This window comes from Eubalaena glacialis, chromosome 14 (assembly GCF_028564815.1).
Source record: "Eubalaena glacialis isolate mEubGla1 chromosome 14, mEubGla1.1.hap2.+ XY, whole genome shotgun sequence".
Classification (NCBI taxonomy): domain Eukaryota; kingdom Metazoa; phylum Chordata; class Mammalia; order Artiodactyla; family Balaenidae; genus Eubalaena; species Eubalaena glacialis.
The window spans coordinates 56,131,683-56,154,651 of NC_083729.1; the positions used below are offsets into that span (position 1 = coordinate 56,131,683).

General features: G+C 36.5%; 1 protein-coding gene across 1 annotated transcript in view; it reads left to right on the plus strand.

Annotated features, from left to right (window-relative positions):
• Positions 1–1,797: 1,797 nt before the first annotated feature.
• ACTR2 (actin related protein 2) overlaps positions 1,798–22,969 on the plus strand; it is a 35,522-nt gene continuing 14,350 nt past the window's right edge. Inside the window, exons 1-6 of the mRNA XM_061210769.1 lie at positions 1,798–1,955; positions 8,713–8,823; positions 14,367–14,582; positions 18,028–18,100; positions 21,244–21,380; positions 22,716–22,865. Of these exons, the coding sequence (XP_061066752.1) occupies positions 1,908–1,955; positions 8,713–8,823; positions 14,367–14,582; positions 18,028–18,100; positions 21,244–21,380; positions 22,716–22,865 (735 nt within the window). The 5' untranslated portion in view covers positions 1,798–1,907. The remainder of the gene's footprint in view (positions 1,956–8,712; positions 8,824–14,366; positions 14,583–18,027; positions 18,101–21,243; positions 21,381–22,715; positions 22,866–22,969) is intronic.

A 22,969-nucleotide genomic window follows, 5' to 3' on the forward strand; every position in this document is an offset into this window, starting at 1 on the left:
ACTTAATTTTCAGATTGTTAGCTGTTGGCATATATAAATATATTGATTTCTGCATGTAGATCTTGGTAGACTTAATTTTTTAAAGCCCCCATTTTGTCATGTGTAAAAAGGAACTAGCTGCCTAGCAAGATTTTGTGCAGAATAATATACATAAAATTTCAGCAGGAGGCTAGAAATGAAGCCCTCCCCCACACAAAAAAATTCAGTCACCTAAAATGTGAGGTCACATTATTTTGAGGAAAGGGAAATGACCAGGATGAGCCTGGTGCAGAAGGCAGGAGCCAGTTGCCAACAGCATTATATCTGTATTTGCATAATCAAGGCGTTTTGCTGCATTTTCATTAGTGTAGCAAATAGATGTTTGTTGATATTTTCTATCATCTGCATGTGGTGATTTTATAATCAGAAGAAAACAAATGCTACTTCTTAAAAAGTAAAAATTAGTAATCCATTTAATTTCATAAAGAGGAAAAGTAAAAGGACACAGAAATGCTTGAATTCAATTTGCTGAGACCAATTAAATATAATTCCATAAAAACTACACAGTGCTAGGCACTGGGGCCACAAAAGTAAGACATGTAATTTATGAACTACTGCAAAGTTCAGCAGGCTGAGGTACCTCAATGACTACTGAAGCAGATGCAGAGAAGACAGATTCCCCCGAGGCCTCCTACTCATCCTAACTTCTCAAACTTCCAACAACTATGGCAGCTTTATTTTGATCTTTTTTTTCTTTTCTTTTTTTAATTTTGGCTGTCTGGCTTGCGAGATCTCAGTTCCCCCACCAGGGATTGAACCCTGGGACTTGGCAGTGAAAGCGAGGAATCCTAACCACTAGACCAACAGGGAACTCCCATACTTTGATCTATTTTTATATGTTGGGTTTCCATATAAGATTAAATTTGAATAAAGCATTCTATGCCTTTATAAGGTTTGAAAACCACTGTCTAATAAAAGAACAAAGTGAAACTGAGAAGCAGTCTGGTATTATAATATTGAACTGAGGGCTCATGTAGGGTGGGCCCAGATCACAGAATTCCTGAGTGGCAGGGCCATGTTTGAAACTGGGGTTGTCTGATTTCAAAGCACAGAGTCTGGGTTCAGATAGGTACATATACTGAAGAGGTGTGAAGCAACATCATGCTGCTGCAAGAGAAGTGGTGAGCAATGAGGCTGGAATCGTTAAGCACCTACTCTTGTTCACTTGACTAAGGGCAAACCGGGCAAAGACAGATTGGGCTGGAATTGGAGGAATCGGTATAAATGCACGATTTCATGTGTCTGTACCCATCGCAGCTCTGTCCACTGAAAAGGCCTACAAGCAATGATACACCAAGCCTCATTCAATGGTGGGGTTAGCAAGGGTGTCTGCCGCCTCCCGCCCTCCCGGCAGGCTTTTCTGTCACATTCCATCGCGGTCTCCCCACAGACCAGATATCTTTCATCTGCCTGCGCCTCCTTCAGCCGGGTAAGCGGAGCCCCCAACTCCTGCCACGCTTTAAGGAGGAGACCGCAGCGGCCGCCACCTCTGCGGCCATTTACGCCCGGCGAAGCGCCAGGGACGAGACGCCGACAGGAAGAACCTGCATGGGCGGCGACCCTGAAGGCGGAGCTGGAACCGAAGCCGGAAACGGCGCCATGGGCGGGACCTCGGGCTCCTTTGTTTCTTATTGGAGCTCACCGCTGCCAGTCTCGGCCTCCTCCCTCCCGTCTTCACCTCTTCCGCGCAGGCAGTCAGTAGGTGGCGGGCAGGGGCCGGTAGGGGCGGACGGCCACTTCCGGGTGGGGGAAAAAAGCTGGGCCGCGGGAGGGGCCGGGAAGAGGGAGGAGGAGGAAGAGGAACCGACGGACGGCGGCGGCTGTAGGTTGTTCGGTGGCGGCGGCTCCGGCTCTCTTACGGGCGCACTATGGACAGCCAGGGCAGGAAGGTGGTGGTGTGCGACAACGGCACCGGGGTAAGCGCTTCGCGGGGAGGCTGCAGCGGCCACAGGCTCGGGCAGGGGATGAGCGAGGGGCGCGCGGGCCCTTGGCGCCCGGGGCTGCACCCCGGGGCCAAGGGGCCAGGGCCTCGCTTTTCGCCCCCGTGGGTGTGGCGCGCGAGAGGGTCGGGCCCCTTAGTTTCCCCGAGCCCATCACTCCCGCAGCTCGGGGTCAGGACGGCGGGCGAGGCCGGCACTGGATGGGGTTCCCACCTGCTCCCCGGCCGGGGCCGGCCCCGCGCTGGAGCCGTGGGATTCTGGCTAAAGGGCCGGAGGGGTAAAAGGCTGGGTTTGTGTGTTCCAAAAGGGCTCCATTACCCAGGGTCGCCGGTGTGTAAAAAAGAGAAAGATCAAGAGGCCTTCCTCTTCCTGTATAGTTGAAGATACAGAACGGGAGGCAGGAAACGGGTTTAAAGAAAAAAGGGAAGTGCTGTCATGCAGTGAACCTCAGTCCTTTTGCAGTGTTTGTTTTTTTGTTTTTTTGTTTTTTGAGGGGAAGGGAGACCAGATCGGCAGCGCATCATTTACTTTTTGTTCTGCATGCTGGAAATTTGGCCCAGGTGCAGCCCCTCAGAGACCAGTGTGTTCTAGTGGTTGATCTTGCACCCTTTAAGGCCCAAGTGTTAATTCCACTAACCTTAGGGGAAGTTAATCAGTTTGGGTACCCCTCGTCCTTTTTTTCCTTACTTGCAGAATACAGACAGGTAATGTTAGTATTTAAGATTCTAAAGTGCAAATAATTGTAAAAATCTGAGTAAAACACTGATTTAGAAATCATTTGAAAGTTGTTTCTTTCAATCGCCTCCCCGACCCCATTTAAAAAAATGTATTTTGGGCAGCAAAGTCAGCAAATTAGAAGACAGAAGTGTTACTTATTTTGGATGAGTTCTGTAGTGATCACTTCCCCCTACATTACAACAATTCCTAACCATCTTGGAGCTGCAGTATTTTGTGACTTTTATTCCCTTCCTTCCATAAATGTGATAGATGAATTAAAATAGATTTTATTTGAACTTTAAAGCCCTTTGGAAACTGGATTGTTGAGGGGAAAAAAGAGCTGATATTCACTGCTATAATGCTGCCCTTGATTGAATTTGTTAGACTTTTACAAGCAATGATGATATTAGCTTTATCTGACCTAAGTTAAAAACGGATGAGAGTAAGAAGAGTGTTATCATTTAATGGGACATCCATACAAAATGGAATAGTACTTAAAGAAAAGGAGGCAGGTCCACCACTATAGAAACATTTTTAAGATTTATTGTTCAGTTTAAAAAAAAGTTTTACAGCAATTCCATTTATGTGTGTGTTCTTTATTAAAGATATTTATGTGTCCACAAATGTATGTGTATATGAAAGTTTTGGCGGAATTCATAAGAAATGTATGTTCATAGTGGTTACCTGTGAGACTAGGGATAAGAGTGAGGTAAGGTGGGAAGGACTTCATCACCCTTCTGAATTATTGGAAAACTATTCTTTGTTTTTTTAACAAACCATGTATTGTTCAACTATCTTTAAATGAAATTAACTATAAACATGTATTACTTTTACAGTTAAAACTCAGTTAAAGGTGCTTTTTAAAAAATATTAGCCTGATTCCCACTGTAGTCTCAAATTGACCTCTAAATAAATGTAAATCTTTAAAAGTTGATGTTAATATATTTTGTTTTGTGAATATGTCAGCTTTTTTCTTTAGAAATTGAAGTCAGTTATGTTTTAATGGATTCCTCCTCTTTGAAGGACAGTGAACCCTGTTTTTGTAGTATATTTTTTTCATAATATTTAGGTTTTTTTTTTTTCTTTTTTAAAAAAATTTTCTTTTTGGCTGCACCGCATGCAGGATCTTAGTTCCCCGACCAGGGATCGAACCCGCGCTCTCCGAGGTGGAAGCGCGGAGTATTAACCACTGGACAACTGGGGAAGTCCCATAATATTTAGTTTTTAATGTTACTATTTCATTAGTTTATCTGTGTTAGAAAACTGATTGTGTATTATTGATTAGTCTTATGTCTAATCCATAATTTAAGAATCTTGTTTCTTAAGACAAAAGATCAGTTACTATGACATAAATAGAAAAGTGTAGTTAATTCAGACAAAAACTTACATGTTTCGTGTTATGTTTCTAGTTACTTTAAAAATTTTATCCAGATTTTCTATAGGACATGGTAGACTTCAAATGAAGAAACAGCTCTGATGTGGTATGTAGTCATGAATGCTGTGATATTTCTGAAAATTTAGAGAATTAGGAACCACTTAGATTCTGTATTTCTTATGGTTATACTTCATAGTCATTTTGATTTTATTTAGGTACCTGAAGGTCTAATGATTCCTCTATGATTAAATAAAGAAGATATTAAAATTAAATTTGTAAAAACTTATGGGAATAGTTGTTACTCCAAAGCAATTTGCCTCTTACACATTTTAGGTGTTAAAATTATAGGTATTTGAGAACTTGATTTTTTTTTTTTTTAATTTATTTATTTATGGCTGTGTTGGGTCTTTGTTGCAGTGCGAGGGCTTCTCATTGCGGTGGCTTCTCTTGTTGCAGAGCACGGGCTCTAGGTGCGCGGGCTTCAGTAGTTGTGGCGCGTGGGCTCTAGAGCGCAGGCTCAGTAGTTGTGGCGCACGGGCTTAGTTGCTCCATGGCATGTGGGATCTTCCTGGACCAGGGCTCGAACCCGTGTCCCCTGCATTGACAGGCGGATTCTTAACCACTGCACCACCAGGGAAGTCCCGAGAACTTGATTTTTTAAGCCTCTCTGGCAGGCCCTGAATCGAATGCCCTAAGACTAGGTGAGTTCTTGTGATCACATGCCAGATGTTGGTCCCGCTCTTCTTCCTCACTAGCTCCCAAGCTGACCACTGTCTCTTTTCCTCCTAGAGGAGGAAAAGCTCATCCATTTCCAGTACTTTATGCATTTCACCTTCATAACCATTCAAACCTAAAATGGAGCCTTCGTCCAAACCTGCACCTAAAATAGAGCTGCGGAAAGTGGCCAGATAGGTGAAAATGTGGAGATCTGCTTAGGCTTGGGTGCCTTTCAAGAGTTGGGCCTGGGCCCCTGGTGTTGTATATTCTTTTACCAAACTTGGGTGATTTCATCAACATTGAGTTAGTTCACCAACAGTGAAGACTTCTGGAGTGCCTACTGTGTGACTGGTATAATTTTTAAGGTCTAGTGATACAAAGTAGCTTATAGTGTTAGGTAATTATACTTTTACATTTCACATTTGTAGTATTATGGCCTTTATCAGGCTTATACAGATTTATATGATGAATTTAGGAGTGTTTGAATTAGAAACAAATCAGAAACAGGTTTGGTTTCACCCTATAAAATGCTTTGGAATAAATATAATAAATATTTTGGTGGTCTAAGATCAGAATAATCACTATGCAATTAATATGTCAATACCATCAATTTAAATTAATAAAGGAAAAATACAAATTAAATAAGCCCAAATGAGGCTTTGTAAATCCCAGTTTATTTTTTTGAGGGAGAAAGGTACTTTTAGAGCAAATGTAGATGAGCTTTTTTTTGTTGCTTGAAAGAACATTATATTGTTCATGTTCTTACCATTTGATGACTCAGTAGGAAGTAAGGGAGCCAGTTTAAACCACAGTGCTATGAAGAGGAAACTATATATGGTAAAATCTATTTCTTAAACACAGCCTTACTGCACACAATGAGAGAACTAAGCCACCAAGTCTTAAAATGATTGGAGTGGGGGGGAGGTATCTCCAGGATTAAAAATGATACCAAACAAATAATTTAGAAAAGAATATTTTCTTTGTATTTTATTACATCGTGGTTTAGATCTTTTAAAAAATACTGACTTTTTACAAGAAAGGAAATGCCAGGTTGTCTGTTGGTTATATGTTATTGAGAAATAGATCATTGTAATTATATTCTTATTATAACTGTTAATGCTTTCACATTTGAAATAATGTGAAATAGTGCAGCACTTGCCATTTTGACCAAACACTAGTACCCTGTAGTAATGCTAGCACTGGATTACTATGGCAGCATCTACTTCCAATAAGCTACTGCTTAAGCAGAATAAATGATTTCATTAATAAGTGATTGGTATCTTTAATTTGAACTAAAAGCCAAATTTCCATTTTTTATAAAGCACAGGAATAGTAGTTTACAATTATTTTTATAGTTTCAGGAGTTCTTAATTTTTTGTCATCTTACCTCAGGCACTTGGCAAATATTTTGTCCCGTGAAGTATGCTCAGACAAGAATTTCAAGATGCAAACTACCCATCTATAGTTGTTCAAATTATAATCAGTAAACATTGAGTGATGTGATTATGGATTTACCGTGTTGCACGTTTCCCAGTGTGTGTGGCTCAGAATGAGGGGAGGCACGTCAACGTTTGCAGCCTCCTCCGTGCACCAGGACTTGGCTTACGCCCCATCCCAGGCTCCTGCTCCCACCTTTACCTTGGGTTATGATTTCTCCCTTAAATCATTTGTTTACATTTAATATGCTAAAAATGCCCTTACAAACTTGTAGTTTCTTTTTTCATTCATTCTGTCATTTTCTTTAAGAACATTTATACCCACGTGAGCATGTTCAGTCTGGTGAATGGACACTTTTGGCCCACCCGGTGTCCTTATCTGTTCATTATGTTAATACATAAGAATTTAATGTCTACATTGTATTTGCTTTCTATATTTGGAACATATGTATAAATTATGACTAAAGCTGGTGATCATGACAAATTTTATTTATGTAGAAATTTGGATATGGTGGGGTAGTGAGAAGAGATTCTCTGATTTTGCATCTGATTTCAGTTCACGTCAAGTTGAGCTGGCTTTTGACTTAAGGACAAAAGCGAGTTTGATTTAGAAGAGAAGAGTGTGAGAGATTTTTTCATTTTCTTTTAATTTGAATAGACTAGAAAATGCTAAGTATTATTCTTTTCCTCTGTGGCAGTTGTCACTCCAACTCTTTCTGGGTCCCATTGATAAATTATTTGGGACGACATTGTGGAAGAATGGACTAGCATTTCTGAATTCCGTTGAACACTTTCTTAGGGTGGGAAGTGTATTGCTCTTTACTATCAACCACTATTCAGATGGAGAGAGAGGTATGAGCAAGCAGGTAATCTATTGCATATGCCATCATATCACAGTAACTTCTGCCTTGGAAGGTAATCCAGTAAGAATTGTATCGTAGTTTTAGAAATGGGTATGTGGCTGAATGGTAAACTGAGCAGGACTAGGTTTTGTGAGTTTGGAAGAAAACCTATCTGAGCAGTATGTTTTCTGTAGGTTCTAAGATGTAAACGTGAACTGAGGAGATACGAATTCAGGTGGTATTGGAAATATGCAATTTTTAAATTTTAGGCAGATTTTTCATACCAGTAGCTTTAGTCTGCTAAAGACATGATTTCAACATATTTTTAAGAGCTCTATTTATAAAAGACTTGAAATTATGCATGGCAGAATGTTCTAGGCTATTTATAATTAAATGTGGTTCATCAATATCATTTCCAACAAGATTGTCTTTGCAGTAGAAAAATTTTATATTTTGGAGGGTTAGTCAGAAGTCAGTCAGTTTCAGGTGGTTGCTAACCTTTACCACTATCAAACAAAACAGTTCCTTGTATGTAACAGCTTTCTGTCCACTTTTGTGTTATTCAGATACTGTTTTTCTCCTTAATTCTTCTAAGAGAATATGGTACCTGAAGCCATGGAACAATAGACTTTCTCAATATGAAACATATTCTCTAGGTTAAAATAATCATAGTATCATACGCGTCAACAGCAAAACTTCTAATATTTATTGATCAGTTAAATAATATGCATTTAGTATGTGTCAGACACTGTTCTAGGTGCTTGGAATTCATCAGTAGACACAAATATCCTTGCACAGTGTACCATACATTGAATAAAGGCTTGTTGAGGGAGACGGTAGAGACTGATTGCATTTCCTTTCTTTTATAGCTTCTTCCTCCCACCCTGAAGTTTTAAACTGCCTTTTCCTTGTAATGGCTGCTCTTAAAAATAAGACTAAACAGACTGTATTATTGGTATAAGAATTAAAGACCCTTGGTTCTATTTTCAGTTTTACTGTAGATTGTTAAATCTCCTAGTATATCAGTTTCTTATTCATAAAATGGAAGTATTATTAGAATCAGTGATATGTCCTCATTGGAGAAGTACTATCTGAATATGAAATTATGTCATTTGGTATTACTGAATACATTTGTCTAAATATAAAGATGTAAATAGCCCAAAATGCCTAATAAATGTTTATTTTAACTTGATGCTAGTCCAGATGCCATTTGATTTTCCCATTTTCAAAAATGGGGTTGCTTAAGTGAATTGCCAGACGTGAATGAAAAGCTGCTTTAGTTCTGTTCATTTTCTGACATTTCTCTTTTAAAAATCCTTAGCATTTGTTGAGTGAATTTGTCCCTTCCCCGCTGTGCCTCAAGGCAGTGAGCTCCAGCATGAACTGCTCAGCTTAGCTCCCTGTGGTGGGGAGACCTAGGCACTAAATAAGCAGTTAACCAGTAAGGAAACGGGAACTCTGGTAGTAGTGCCATAAAGGAAATAAATGGAGGATATGATAGATGGGGTGACTACTTTGGGTAATTTGAAAGCAACAAAAGTTTAAAATATTGTATAAATGCAAAGTGGTACTTTTCAGATACAGTTTTTAAAAGGATAATATCATAAATACCTTGACACTAACCCACTTTTACTGTTCTTTTCCAGTTTGTGAAGTGTGGATATGCAGGCTCTAACTTTCCAGAACACATCTTCCCAGCTTTGGTTGGAAGACCTATTATCAGATCAACCACCAAAGTGGGAAACATTGAAATCAAGGTAATATTTTATTTATTGATAAATGAGGAGCAAAACCTGTGAGGTGTTCTTTGAATTAAGTAGTTTTAAAATGTGATGCCTTGAAAAGCAAAGGAGGAGGGCCGAATTTCTTATATTTAAAATTTTTATCAACACCTGAAGAAAGGCACCAGAAACTGAAGTTAATTTCATCTGACTTTAAGTGTAGCTTGATGCCATTACTCTCTGAATGAAGTAAAATACTTAGGAAGATTTTTATGTTGATGTGAATACTATATTAGTGACTTAAAGTCCTATTACCTAATATAATTTTTAAAAGAAATCAGCCTGGTATTTTTATGTCTTTCAGTTCCATATGTTTTTCTATGTTAGTGTCTCTTTGGGACCTAAGATTTTTCCTTCCCATGTTCTCATGGCCTGATCCCCCTACATTTTTATATAGCTCGTCAGGAAACACAGGATATAAATCTTATTGGTTCCTCTGGAGGAATTGGTTCCTCCTCCACCAGTATAACTGATTTCCATAGTGTGCAGGAGGAAGCTGTGCAAGTCTTTATTTGGCCTTGTATTTATCTTAGCACGAGGAGAGGGGAGGGAACATTGTCATTGCCTACCTACTGTACTTAACATGAGAGACTGGATGTTAAGGGTGATAGATTTTTATCTTCTATTAAAGGGATTGGAAATCAAGTGGGAGTTACAATATTGTAGAAGAAAAAGAACAATCAAAAGTCAGTGGTCACCAATTGACTTAAATTTTTCAGGTGGCCTAGGGATCAGGTTATACAAAATGCAGTAGCATTTAGGGGCCGTTCTATTGAATCATTTGTGAACGGACTAGCATTGTTGGTCCTATCTGGACAGTCCTTGGCAAGACTTCACTGAATTGTTAGTGTGTGAGTTAACGTGTGCCTCTCTGGAACGTTTATTTGAGATGTCTAGGAAGGCGGTAATAGGTGGTAGAGGTTTGCTACTTGGTGGCTCTCTGCTGTTGGGACTAGAGAATTGAATTACACAATGAATAAAAATACAAACTGAAACGCAGATTCTGTGTTAATTTTTTAAAGACTTAAAAGAGTGAATGATTCTGGCCTCTGTTTTGTTATGTTACAATCAGAAGGGATACTCAATATGAGAGGTTTTTTGTTTTTGTTTTGGGGGTTTTTTTAGGGTCTTTTGGGAATTTTATGGAATTCTGTGTTCTCTTTTTGTGAACTCCTTTCGTTCTGATTGAATTCAATCTTAAATGAACTCAACTTAAAATTTAGCTAATAATAGTGATAAGGATAAACTTTTTAATGATGTTGGAAGTCACACTTTTATTCAGTATCAGCCTTTTAAAGAAGAATGGCTTTTTTATATACTTTATGGATAATAACATTTTTGAGGTACTAAGACACATCACATATAGCTATTTTTATTGACCAGCATAGTCACAATAATTACCACTTTCTTGCTTTTTAAGGCCAAGTGATAGAAATGAAACTAGATGATATTCTAATAAGACATTTTTGCTAAGGAATTCCCCAGTAGCATTTGCTTGTATGGTTTGTCAGTCTGTGTTCGGTTGGCTCACTTCTGTTCAATCTGCTTAATCTTTTAAGTCTTTCAAGTTAATTTGTTCTTCCAGTAGAAAACAGTGAAAGAAAACAGACCTGTGTCAAATTTAACTTGACTACTAGAGCTTGGAAAGTCAGCTCTAAATACCCTTTACCTACTCAGCTAGACCTTTTCTGCTATTTATTTTCCTTAATTAAGGTTCTTAAATTCAGTAATGAATTAAAGAAATTTGACTTTTTTGGAATTCCTATGCCTAGTGGATTGATTTATACTTTTTGTGTCTTGTTAGCTAAAATGTGGTAGACTAAAAACTGGAAATTTAAATTGTTTAATGAGTTTATTTTCATTCAGGAGTAATAACTGTCCGTGCTAATTCGGCCCTAATTGTTAACTCCGTAAACTGTAGTAGTACTGCATCTGACCTCGACCTAATTTGTCTCTATTGCTTGTATGTTTAAAAATTTCAGTGAGGATTTTATTTAGGCCTTTTCTGACTCTTACTTCTACCTTCTCTCTCTTCACCTTTCTTGACCTGTTGAAGTAGAATAACAAAAAGATGGTAAGTGAGGTTACACACATGCTCTCTGTTTGTTTTCCACTTTTGCTTGGTGGGACAGTAGTTGTTGCTTTGTGTCCCTTTGGTATTGGGGAGGGGGGTAATTCCATATTTTAATTTTTAAGTACTTTGATTTTTAACCTTTTTCATTGCTTCAATTTAGTAGCAACTAATTAAGTCCTATACTTTCCTGATTGCATACAATGGACCAAATCAGAACTAATTACTAACATAGTTTTGAATTGTTTTCCTTGTGTTTTTTGTAGATGAATGTTACGATTAAAATGGAATGTGGTGTGCATTATATTAGAAACCAAGTGGCTTTATTTAGGATATGTGTGATCCAGAAAATTGGGGTGAAGTTGTTGCATTTGGATAAATCCACTTTATTGACCATTGTTAAATTGAACACTGCCTGTCATAGCCTCTATATATATGTGTATATATTTGCATCCAGTACAGTATCATATGTGTATTTAATAAACTGAGTAAAATTTTAATGTGCAGATGAACTATAAATAGTAAAGGGGGAGAAAAAGAGATTGACTTGTTTCCTATATTATCCTTATCGATGAGCAGATTTTGCATTATCTGAGTATAAATAAGAAAAAGGTGGAAGTCTTGTAAGACTTTCGCATAGACAATAGATTCTTCCTCTAAATAAATACCATTGTGTGGCACCTTTTTCTTTTGAACTAGAACTAGGCGCATCCCAGGCAATTGACTTTTTTATCATATTTTTCTGTGATAGTCAAAGTGCTTTCTGTAGTAGATATTTTCAAGTTTGTTTGTTTTTAATATCATTTGTAAGCAGCTTTGACAGAGATTAATATCAGGCCTTTCTAGTGATATGTATTTTAACTAGTAACAGTAACTTTGTGAAGTTTTCTTTTGAATAAACAAAAGCATTTAGAAGTGGAAATTCCTACATTTATCCTAAATAAAAGATCATGCATTTGTCTTAAAATCTGAAGGAGATTAAGAAAAAAGTGTACTTGTAGAGAACAGTGTAGGCTTAATTTAATGTTTTTTATGAAATTTTGTTCTAGGAATTTAATTGTGGTTTTAAAGTATATTTGCTCTACTTTTGATTTGAGGTGACATTGTTCAGAATGATTCTTGGCAAATCTCATCTACACTGCCTGCTTTTCATAAAATATAAATGCCTTTAAAACAGCATCTCAGACAGTTACCGTAATTTTTCATTCTTTCAGGTAATAGGTGATGGTTTAGGCTTGAGGTCCAATGATGAGGTGGGTGGTAAAAAACTAAGGCTTGATCTGATGGCTTATAATTTTGGTCTTGGAGATGCAGGCAAGTTACATAAAGCTTTTAGCATTTTGGGGTTTTGGAAGTTAAAACGTTCTAAGGAAAACTATATGTTTTAGGATTTTTTGAAATAAAATTTTAGATATGGATACATTTTTAAATTAGGTAGCTTGAGTTAGTCAAGACTATTCGCACTAATTTGATAAGTTAATACTCGTTTTCTTCCATTTTAAATGTCCTCTTTGTTCAGAGGGATGGTAAGATACTCAATGCCAGATGTTTTTTTCAGTTAATTATTTATGGTATGTGTGCCCTAGAAGTAGATCCATGACACTTTTATTTTGAGTTGGCATTAGATCAGACATATGTAAGCCCCTATTCTTGCATGGAATAAAAACTAAACAGTCTGATGAAATCAGACCAGACTTACACTAAATTTGTTGAAATGTAGTTGTGAATATATATCGATGATATAAACCATCTAATTATCTGATCTGTTATTACCTTGTATAACACAAAGAAAGATATATTCTAGAAGAAAGTAACAAAATTGTATATTAAGTTATATTGATGGCCAAAAGTAATATATGTACTTGGAGGTATAAATTCCTCCCCCTAACATTTTATTAAGAAGTGTTTAGAATACACGGCAAAGTTGAAGGAATTTTGCAGTGAAACCCATACATCCATCACCTAGATTCTGATATTAATGTTTACTATACTGATATATCACATGTCTATCCATTTATCCATCTGTCAGTCCATCAGTGTATCTTGTCTTTTGATGTATTTGAAATTATCAGTATACTTCTCCATAAGTAATTCAACAAATGCATGTCAGTTACTAGAGTTCACAAATATAGATTTTTAGTTTTGCATTTTCCTATCAGATGATTCTAAATAGTTAATATTTAAGCAATTTGAGTGTTAAGTTATGGTAAATTAACTTTATACAAAATTAGTTGCAACAGAAAAGTTTTAGTGAACATTTCTAGCATGTGCTTTAACTTTGTTTTTCCTTTTTGTTGTTGCTTTCAGTGGATTTTCCAGAAATCTGTTTTTTTTTTTTTTTATTGTTGTTGTTTTTAGAGTCTTCACCCTTGTTTATCTCTTCTCTTTTTTTTTAATTGTTATTTTTAAAAGTTTTAAAGTCATACATGTATTTAAACCTCTGTTTTAAAATATCTTAAGGTCTTATAGCAAATAGTAGCTATTTCTGATACTAGGGTTTTTTTTTTTAATTGAATTCATCAGTATATGTAGAAATCAAGATTATTTAGTATTTTGACTAGCCGATTTCTAAAATAAGTTTAAATTCTGGGACATCATTAGCCTTATTATACACAAAAAATTTGACTTTTGAAATGTGGGTCATCTTAAGTATGCTGTCATTGGATACAAGACTTGTGAGTATTCTGCTTCGTGTGTAATAGCATAGTTTTCCAGTATTATACTTTAAGATTGAAGATGTTGCTCATGAGATAATTTTAAAGAAGAATTGCTTCTCTTTGTCTTAATTTTTTGTGTCTCTACAAATTATCATTCATCTTGATGAGGCATATATTGAAACTTAATTTCAATTCTAATTGAGGCATATATGGGTAGAAGTTTGTGAAATTTACAAGTTATGTGGTGCATATGTCCATTCTTATAGTGTAATAAAAAATCCTTTTATTTTTTGCATCTCATTATGCTTTATAGTACTTACACTTATCATTTTGATATTTAGTACAAAGAAATGTGCTGCATGCATTGAGCATTTTTCTACAAGTTTTTTTTTCCCTGATGTGCTATCTCACATATCACAGGCCTTATTTTTTGAACATTTGAGCAAAAGAAACAGATGAAACCTCATACAAAACCCTCCAAAATATGAAAATGTGGGGTTTATTTGTGCTAATGCTCTTCTTTTGGAAACATATGTATTAAAGGTAAGGTCAATTTATTGATTTAAACCACGTTGTACATAAAAATTTATTATTCGTGATTAAGATTTGCAAGGCATTGTTCATGAAAGAAAAGATCTTTTTAACTTGTGGAATGAAGAACTTTGTCTGAAAGTGCCAGAAAGATTAAAATTAATTATTCCCAAGTTTTCCAAAATATTATGGGAGGATAATTTTCTGAAGGTATTTTATACAAAAATTTGGTCTAAAGCCTTGATATTATAATTTTCTAGGATCTTATGGTTGGTGATGAGGCAAGTGAATTACGCTCAATGTTAGAAGTTAATTACCCAATGGAAAATGGCATAGTACGAAATTGGGATGACATGAAACACCTGTGGGACTATACATTTGGACCAGAGAAACTTAACATTGATACCAGGAATTGTAAAATCTTGCTCACAGAACCTCCTATGAACCCAACCAAAAACAGAGAGAAGATTGTAGAGGTAAGTTTTTAGATGGGTTGTGCATATATGTGTTTCTGTGATGTGATGTTAAAGCACATGTTTTTTCTTTTATCTTACCATTGTCCTTAAGAATAAAGGGAATAAGAATAATTGTTATTTTCTCCCAGATCCTATTTATTGAGCACCTAACTATGTTAGTCATTACTTATAAGTAGAATATACCAGTAAACAAAGCGGAGTCCTGCTGCCGTGGAGTTTATCCTCTAGCAGGGGAAAACAGACCAAAAGAGCAAAAAGTGAGTTAATTGAATGGTTTGTTAGAAGATAATAGATGCTAAAGGGAAAAAAAGAGTAGGTTAAGGGGGATGGGGAATGTAGGGAGGCTGCGTTTTTCATAGAATGTGGTAGTATGTATCTGTGAGAAGGTGATATTTAAACAAAGGGAGTTAGCCAGAATATATTTGGGAAGAGCATTCCAGGCAAAGGGAGTAGCCAGTGTAAAGGTCTTGAAATGGGAGCAAGCCTGGCATATTAGAGAGTCAGCAAGGAAGCCAGTGTGGGAGAGCAACAGGAGACAAGGTGGGAGAAGTAATGGGGCAATCTAGGGCCGTGTAGGTCCTAATAGGGAATTAGATTTAAACTCCAAGTGAAATGTAGAGCTATTACAAGGAAGGGACATGCTCAGATTTAGGTTCCTGTGGCTGCTGTGTTGAATGTAGATAGAACATAAGGAGGCAAGGGTACAAGAGAGACCAGTTTGGAGACTTTTTCAGTTACCTAAGCACAAGATAATGATGGTTAGGATTAGGGGTAGTAGCAGAGAAGGTAATGAGAAGTGGCCAGATTGTGGCTCTGTTTTGAAGGTAGGGCCAAAATACATTCTGATTTCTTAGATGTCGGTAACAGAGGGATAACTGCAAAGATATCGCTTGAGTAACTGGAGGATGGGGAAAGACTGAGATAGTAGAACAGGATTTGGGAGGGAAATGGATCAGGAGTTCAGTTTTGGACATGTTAGGTCTTCATTAGACATCCAAGCAAAAATGTCAAGTAGGTGGTTATTAAGATCAAGTTCAGGAGAGAAGTCTGGGACTGGAGATAAAAACTTGGGAGAGTCATGAGGATATAGATAATATGGTTCACCAAAGAAGTGATAGTAGACAGAGGTGAGAAAGCTAAGGGCCAGGGAGATAGGGGAGAGCTGGGAAAGGAGGTTGAAACGGCTAATGAGGTAGGCAGTTACAGAGAGCAAAAAGTCTACATTCTTAATAGTTTAGATAGGTAACTTTTCAAGGTTGTCTTTCATTTTGTTATATATGAGATAGAAACTTTTAATTGCTTTGTATTTTAGTAGCTTTCCAGATACTACTTAATGTAAATATCTTGTTTTACTCAGTGGCTATGTTTAGATGTTGATGGAAATTTTGGAAGAGATTTAGAATTTTTATATTAAGTGTTTTAAAATTTTGAGATCATGGTTTTAGCTACAGAAGCCATATTATTTCTTATGGTTCGTATTTTATTACTTTTTTCCCCTAGCCACCCCTAAAACTATGAAAGATGGGCTTTATTGTATTAGCTCATATTTTAATTGCATTTTACACTTTCTGAATGGTTTACAATCACTAATACTGTGTGATGGATAAGTAGTCATTTGTAATTGCTGTTTATTTTTAGCAGCTCATTACAAAATCAGAGTGCAGAGATATTTTTGCATTAAATCGAAAGGTTACTACACAAGGAAACCTCTTTTGGAAAGTAACACAATACCAGAATGAAAACCAAGTTTTCTTTCAAATGAAAAGTTAGGGAGATGCCAGGTATAGTGTCATCCACTAACTAGCTATTTGACTGGGACACATATTTTTTTAATCTGCAAAAATGACAAGAATTAGTCTTGCTGCACTCTAAGGTCTCATCTTTAGTTTAATGCTCTTTTTTACTCACGAGTGCAAATTTGGCTATGACTGATAATGCCCTACTTTAATCTCATCCAGAAAGTTGTATTAGAACTACAAATACTTTTTAATGATCTTATAAGTAAAAACAAATTCTAACAGACTGTCAAGTTGATAAATGCAAATACAGTTGACCCTTGAACAACACAGGGTTAGGGGTGCCAACCCCCCTCGGTCAAACATTTGTGTATAACTTTACATTTGGCCCTCCTTATTCCAGTTCTGCATCACTGGATTCAGCCAATCTCGGATCATGTAGTGGTATAGTATTTATTTACTGAAAAAAACCAGCAATTAAGTGGACCTGCGCAGTTCAAACCTGTGTTTTCAAGGGTCAACTGTATAGCATTACTCTTCCATTTTCATCCCGGTGGTGGGGGAATAAAGGATGATGGAGTAGAATACTACTTAGACTATCTAGTTGCTTAATTGATGAGTATGTGTTTCAGAGATGTAAAATTTATTTATGTATGTATGTATTTATTTTAGAATTTTTTATTTTTTTAATTGAATTTTATTGAAGTATAGTTAATTTACAATGTTGTGTTAGTTTCAGGTGTACAGCACAGTGATTCAGTTTTGTTGGTTTTGTTTTTTTTTTGGCTGCGCCACGCTGTATATGGGATCTTAGTTCCCTGACCAGGGATCAAACCTGTGCTCCCTGCAGTGGAAGCACGGAGTCCTAACCGCTGGACCGCAGGGAATTCCCCAGAGTTGTAAAATTTAAATTCTATATAATTCTTATTGTGGTCAGTTGTAAAGTTTATGAATATGAGATATTCATAGCGGTAGTCAGCACTGCCAGTCAAGGAATGCTCGGTGTAGATGAGAGAGAAAATCTTATAGGATGTTCCCAGCCAACCTGCACTACAGAGAACGAGCATGGTTGTGAGCAGAGAGGGCGTGAGGGAACTCCTCCCTGCAGTGTACCTTGGCAGAGAGTGGAACGCAGCCTTGGCTCCAGTGGGGAGGGCAGGCTCGGCTGCTGAGCATTCAGGATCTGCCAGCATTCAGGAGTTACTGTGTATATTTTTGTTTTCCTGCCCTACTGTTTTATTACCTTTTTTTTTTTTTTAACTGCTGGAGGTAGAGCCACAGTCTTTCTTGGCCCTGGTTGAGGGAGAGGGATGCGAAGGTAAACAGTTAAGCAATTTCTATAGTTTGTCTTTAAATTAAAAGATATTTCCGTTAAGGGACATCAGTTGAGAAGAGAGGCTTGTTCAAAAGCAGGATACTTTCTTTCACTCTAATTAGCCATTAACTAAAACACTCAGAAATCTTTGCTTTGTAGCACTTATGAAATGCTTGTGGACTTAGTGTGTATTCAAAAATCTGTCCCCAAAATTGGAGCTCTGTGACAGCAGGACTTCAGTAGAGGCAAAAGAGCTAAAGAGAATGGAGGATTCTTTTGGGTTCTTTGATTCTATTTTGGATAGCTAATCCACTGTGACCATCAAGAAACCTTATATATACTTATTATGTAATTTCTAAATACTAATTTTTTCCCTTTCCTTTTGCATTTTCAGGTAATGTTTGAAACTTACCAGTTTTCTGGAGTGTATGTAGCCATCCAGGCAGTTTTGACTTTGTATGCTCAAGGTAGGTGAAGCTTAACTTTTAGTATAATCAATTCAGCAAATATTTATTAAATATGTTTGATGTCAGAGGAGTTTGATTTTTCGGTAAGTTGTAAGTCCCAGAAGAGCACAATATTTATGTATTTATATTTATTCAAATATTTTAAATATTTATTCAAGTATTTCCACAATTTCTAAAATTTGTCAAATAAAATATACACATTTTTATTTTCTTTACTAAACAATGACTTAGGTAAAAAGAAACTTCTCAATTTTTTTAAAAGTAGAAAGTTCCCTCTTTTAGGCTATTTAAAGTAAAAAATGTTTTATAAAGTGGAGAATGAAAATGGAATTTGTCCTCAGAATTGGCAGTTAAAAAAAAATAGAGCCAAAAAGGTTAGTATAAATCATGTTTGTCAAATACATAATAGATTAATTAAATACAAAGGAAAAGGCTGACATTTGAGAGTGCCTTCCTAACTTTTGAGGTGGATTTAATGGAGGGGAGCTACTGTGTTTTCTTGGTACTGCCGTTCGTAACTGCCTTGCTGTCCATTGGGAATAAAATAGTAGCCATGTAGGGAGAACTCTTTATATCCTGATGGTCTTATCGAGAACTTAAGGGGCCATCAAATATGTGCTACAGAGTTTGTTAGGCACTTAAAATGTAAACATGCCTCAAGGACTTAGAATCTAATGGGGAAAAGATACAGAAATTGATTCAGCATGTCAGAGAAGATTTCTGAAGGAGGTGACAACTAAGTCTCAAGCCTTAGTACTTAAGCAGTGTATGACAATACAGTTGACCCTTGAACAATGCTGGTTTGAACTGCATGAGTCCACTTATACATGGATATTTTTTAATAGTAAATACTACAGTACATGGTCCGTGGTTGGTTGAATCTGGGGATGTAGAGGAACCATGGATGCAGAGGGCCAATTATAAGTTATATGCAGGTTAACCGCCGTGTTGTTCAGGGGTCAGTTGTACTTGGGAAACAAACTAATATTGTGGTGATCTATCTGATTCTACACATGCATGAGTAAAAATCACTTTTCAAAATACATACTGGGTTTTTAAACTGTCTTTACTACTACATATAGATACTAAGAAAGTACTTGGGGAGAATTAAATTTTTAAAGAGGCTTTATTCATTCACCAAATGTAGCACGTGCCTCGATTTCTGTTTAGTGCAGAGGATGTGGCAGTGAGTAAAGTAAGCTCCTCCGTAAGCTCTGTGTGGTCTCCTTGTCCTTAAGGCAGTTACAGCCCAGCTGTGAGTAGTTAGTGCTTGTGTGCATCTAGGTAATTTTGTTTCATTTTTTTTAAAAAGTAAATTTCAGAAATTATTTTAGAAAATACTTTGGAAAAATAGATATTAAAAATTTTGAATCTAAGCTTTGAAATTGGTGATAATAGTTCCATTTAGGGGGTGGGGATGGGACACTTCTGCTGAAATGAATTTTTGTTTTGTCTTTGAATGAAATGTACCTTAACAGATTTTTCTAGCAGTATTCATAAATTTATTTCTGTCCAAGGAGAAGATACCCTCTTTTAATTCCTGATACTTAGCTATTTTTGTTTAACTGTTGAATTCTTAATTTTGAGAAGTGATAGTCCAGTAATACTAATCAAGAGAACTCTAAGCCGTGGAAAAATTCTCCTTCTTAAACAGGGTGGCTGGTGCTACCAGTTAAACCAAAAAAAGTAAGAAGCAGCGTTCAGAGCCAGGGAAGGTTTTTGAATAAGAGAGAGGTGACACAGTGATTCACGAAAGTATATCTGACTGCATTTTGCAGACAGGATTGAGGGGAATAACGAATCATGGAGTCTGGGCTGGAGGTTAAAGTGGTCAGGGAAGGTATAAATGGAAAGGTAAGAACTAGGTTGAGCTTTAAAGAATCCTTAGGAATTGAAGTGGAAAGAATGAATAATCCAGTGACAGAAGGGTGTGGCACTGGAATCCGGTCAAATACGTAAGGGAAAGGCCAGTATGTAACCTAGTGGGAGTGTAGAAAATAAGGTGAGGTTGGATGGGAAGGTCTATTTGGAAAATAAAATATGTAAATTGCTGCTTTAGTTGATATTACTGGGAGTATTTTTGAATTAATGATATTGTGGATTCTTCTTTTTTACAATAGAAAGTCTCTAGTTTAAAAGAATGCAACCTTAAGAGGCAGTGTATGATTTTTATGAAACTTAAAAAATCAGTCAAGGAAAAACAGATTATATCAACTGCAGTAGGAGGTGGTTTGAATAAACGTATTCCAAGATAAATCAGTTACTTAGTGCATAATAAGAAAGAGGGAGAGTGCCTACTCAGGGATGGGACAATGATAAAAGAATGCTTGAGCAAATTGTAGATAATGCATATTCTGGTTAAAATTTTTTTTGTTGTTAAAAATATTATTAGACTATTAAAAACTACTAGAAAACGTGAGTCAGAAAAAGTTTTGTTTTGTTTTTCCTGAATTAACCCTGACACAAAAGGTGAAACAGTAATTTGCAGCCATTTATAATTTTAAATAGCACATACGAGAAACAAGGCAGCTTCTTTGCCGTTTTTTATTAAAAGGTTTAACTGACATTGTCTTTTTGGTTTCTGGTGAATAATTGAAATGATCCTTCGGCTAGTCAAGATGAATTGTTCTCAGATTTCTAGCTATCTAGTATCAACACATTTTCCAAACAACACAGTTTTGTCATATGACAAAAATAATAATAAAGAACTAGATTGTTTCAACAGGTTCACTATCAACTTGTGTAATATTTACCTTTCACAATGGTTTTCGTGAAAGTTATCCATGATGCTCTAGAAAATTTTACTTTAAGGGAATTCAGGGATCCAAATTAAGTTGGAAGGAAAAATAAAGACCATGTTGTATTTTTCAGTCCTAGGTCTGAAAAATAGTCCTAGGGCTATCTCCTGGGGTAGCCCATGATTAGACTAAAAGTCTCACAGGAGGCATGTGAGAGAACACTGACTTCAGTGTCTGTGTATTCGAAATAAGCTGCAAAATAAGCAAATAATAAAGAAATGCTGGCTTTTAGACCGTTCTGGTTGGTGACGTTTCTAGTTTGGCTTCTTTACTAATATCTGAAATTTGCTGGCTTTGATTTTTCTGATTTGGCTTTTTATTTACAACCTCTTGGTTCTTCCACAGGTTTATTAACTGGAGTAGTGGTGGACTCTGGAGATGGTGTGACTCACATTTGCCCAGTGTATGAAGGCTTTTCTCTCCCTCACCTTACCAGGAGACTGGATATTGCTGGGAGGGATATTACCAGATATCTTATCAAGGTAAGCAAAAAAAAAATATATCATAGAATTAGATTTTGTAGTTTGTGTGTACCAACTTAACACAAAATTGAATGTATCATCTCAGGATTCTAGCTAATCTGCACCACCAGAGAAGTGGCCCAGTTCATTATTCATATAAAATCCATTTGAGATTCACACATGTGATCTCTTGTATACTAATGAGAGTTCATCATTACATAATTATATTTACTATTCCCAAGGAATGGGTAGAGAGGTATTTCAAAGATGGAAGAAGATTCTGAAACTTCCTTGAACAACTTAGGCAACCTTTCTGCCATAAAACCTTCCTTTGAACAGGTGTATGATAAAGTATACTTGTGAATATAATTAGTTATAATTTTCTTTAAAACATTGCTGGATAAAGTATATAAGGCCACTATTTGGAGGCATGTGGGTTTTTTGTAATGTGGAAAAAAAAGGTTTAGAATGTTGTCTGTACCAGAATTCTGTAGTTAGTGTATCCTCTCCAGGTCAGTGGCTCTCAGTCAGGGATGATGCTACCCCCCAGGGACATTTTGCAGTGTCTGGAGACATTTTTTGGTTGTTACAGCTTTGCAGGAAGGCTGCTAAACATCCTACAATGAACAGGGCATCCCCTGCAACTAAGAATTGTAAGGTCCAATATGTCATTGGTGCTGCTGTGAAGAGACTGTTCTAGGATGAAATCTGTGCAATAAACTAGGTTGCATTAAGTCTTCACCTTGACATTGGGTTCCTTTAATCTCATTTAAAGTAATAATAAGATTGTTAATGAGAATTATAATACTCTCATTCTAAGCCAAAATTCTATTCAAAGGTGACTACCAAAGGAGTGCCCAAGGGATTTCTTTTGAACGTAAGCACAAAGATAAGGGGATTTGTTTTCTTAAGTTTTTATATGAAAACGTTGTTTATGATGCGTATGATGTGGGTTTTTTTTTTTTTAACAAATGCTATTGCCCATCTAATATGTGTCAGACATAATAGAAGTTAGGGATAAAACTTTGTTAAGACCTGGGGTATTTCATGAATATGGCATTGATTGAGCAAATTGCAGAATTACAGGAGTCCAGTGTAAAATATTATTTATTAATAGATATTTTGCTCATTTTGGCCATTTATTATTCATGAACTGTTCATTCTGTCTGTGAAACTGAAATATAAATCCTTTTATGGCAAGTAATATTCCCATTTCTGAAATACTCAGTAAGAGCTAAGGCTCCACTGTCCATTGCATTTGGTATTGATGTGACATATTTAGAGAGCATTAATCGCTTTTGCAGAGTTGAACTCATTCAGATTACTTGTGGATTTACTGCTATTTTTTTGTACCAGCTGCTTCTGTTGCGGGGCTACGCCTTCAACCATTCTGCTGATTTTGAAACGGTTCGCATGATTAAAGAAAAATTGTGTTATGTGGGGTATAATATTGAGCAAGAGCAGAAACTGGCCTTAGAAACCACAGTACTAGTTGAATCTTACACAGTAAGTATTTCCAGTGTATAATATATATGTGTTTTTACAACTTTGACTATTGGTGTGTGCTTAAGGAGGTTTTCTTGGAATCCAGTATTTTTGGTTTGGGTTGT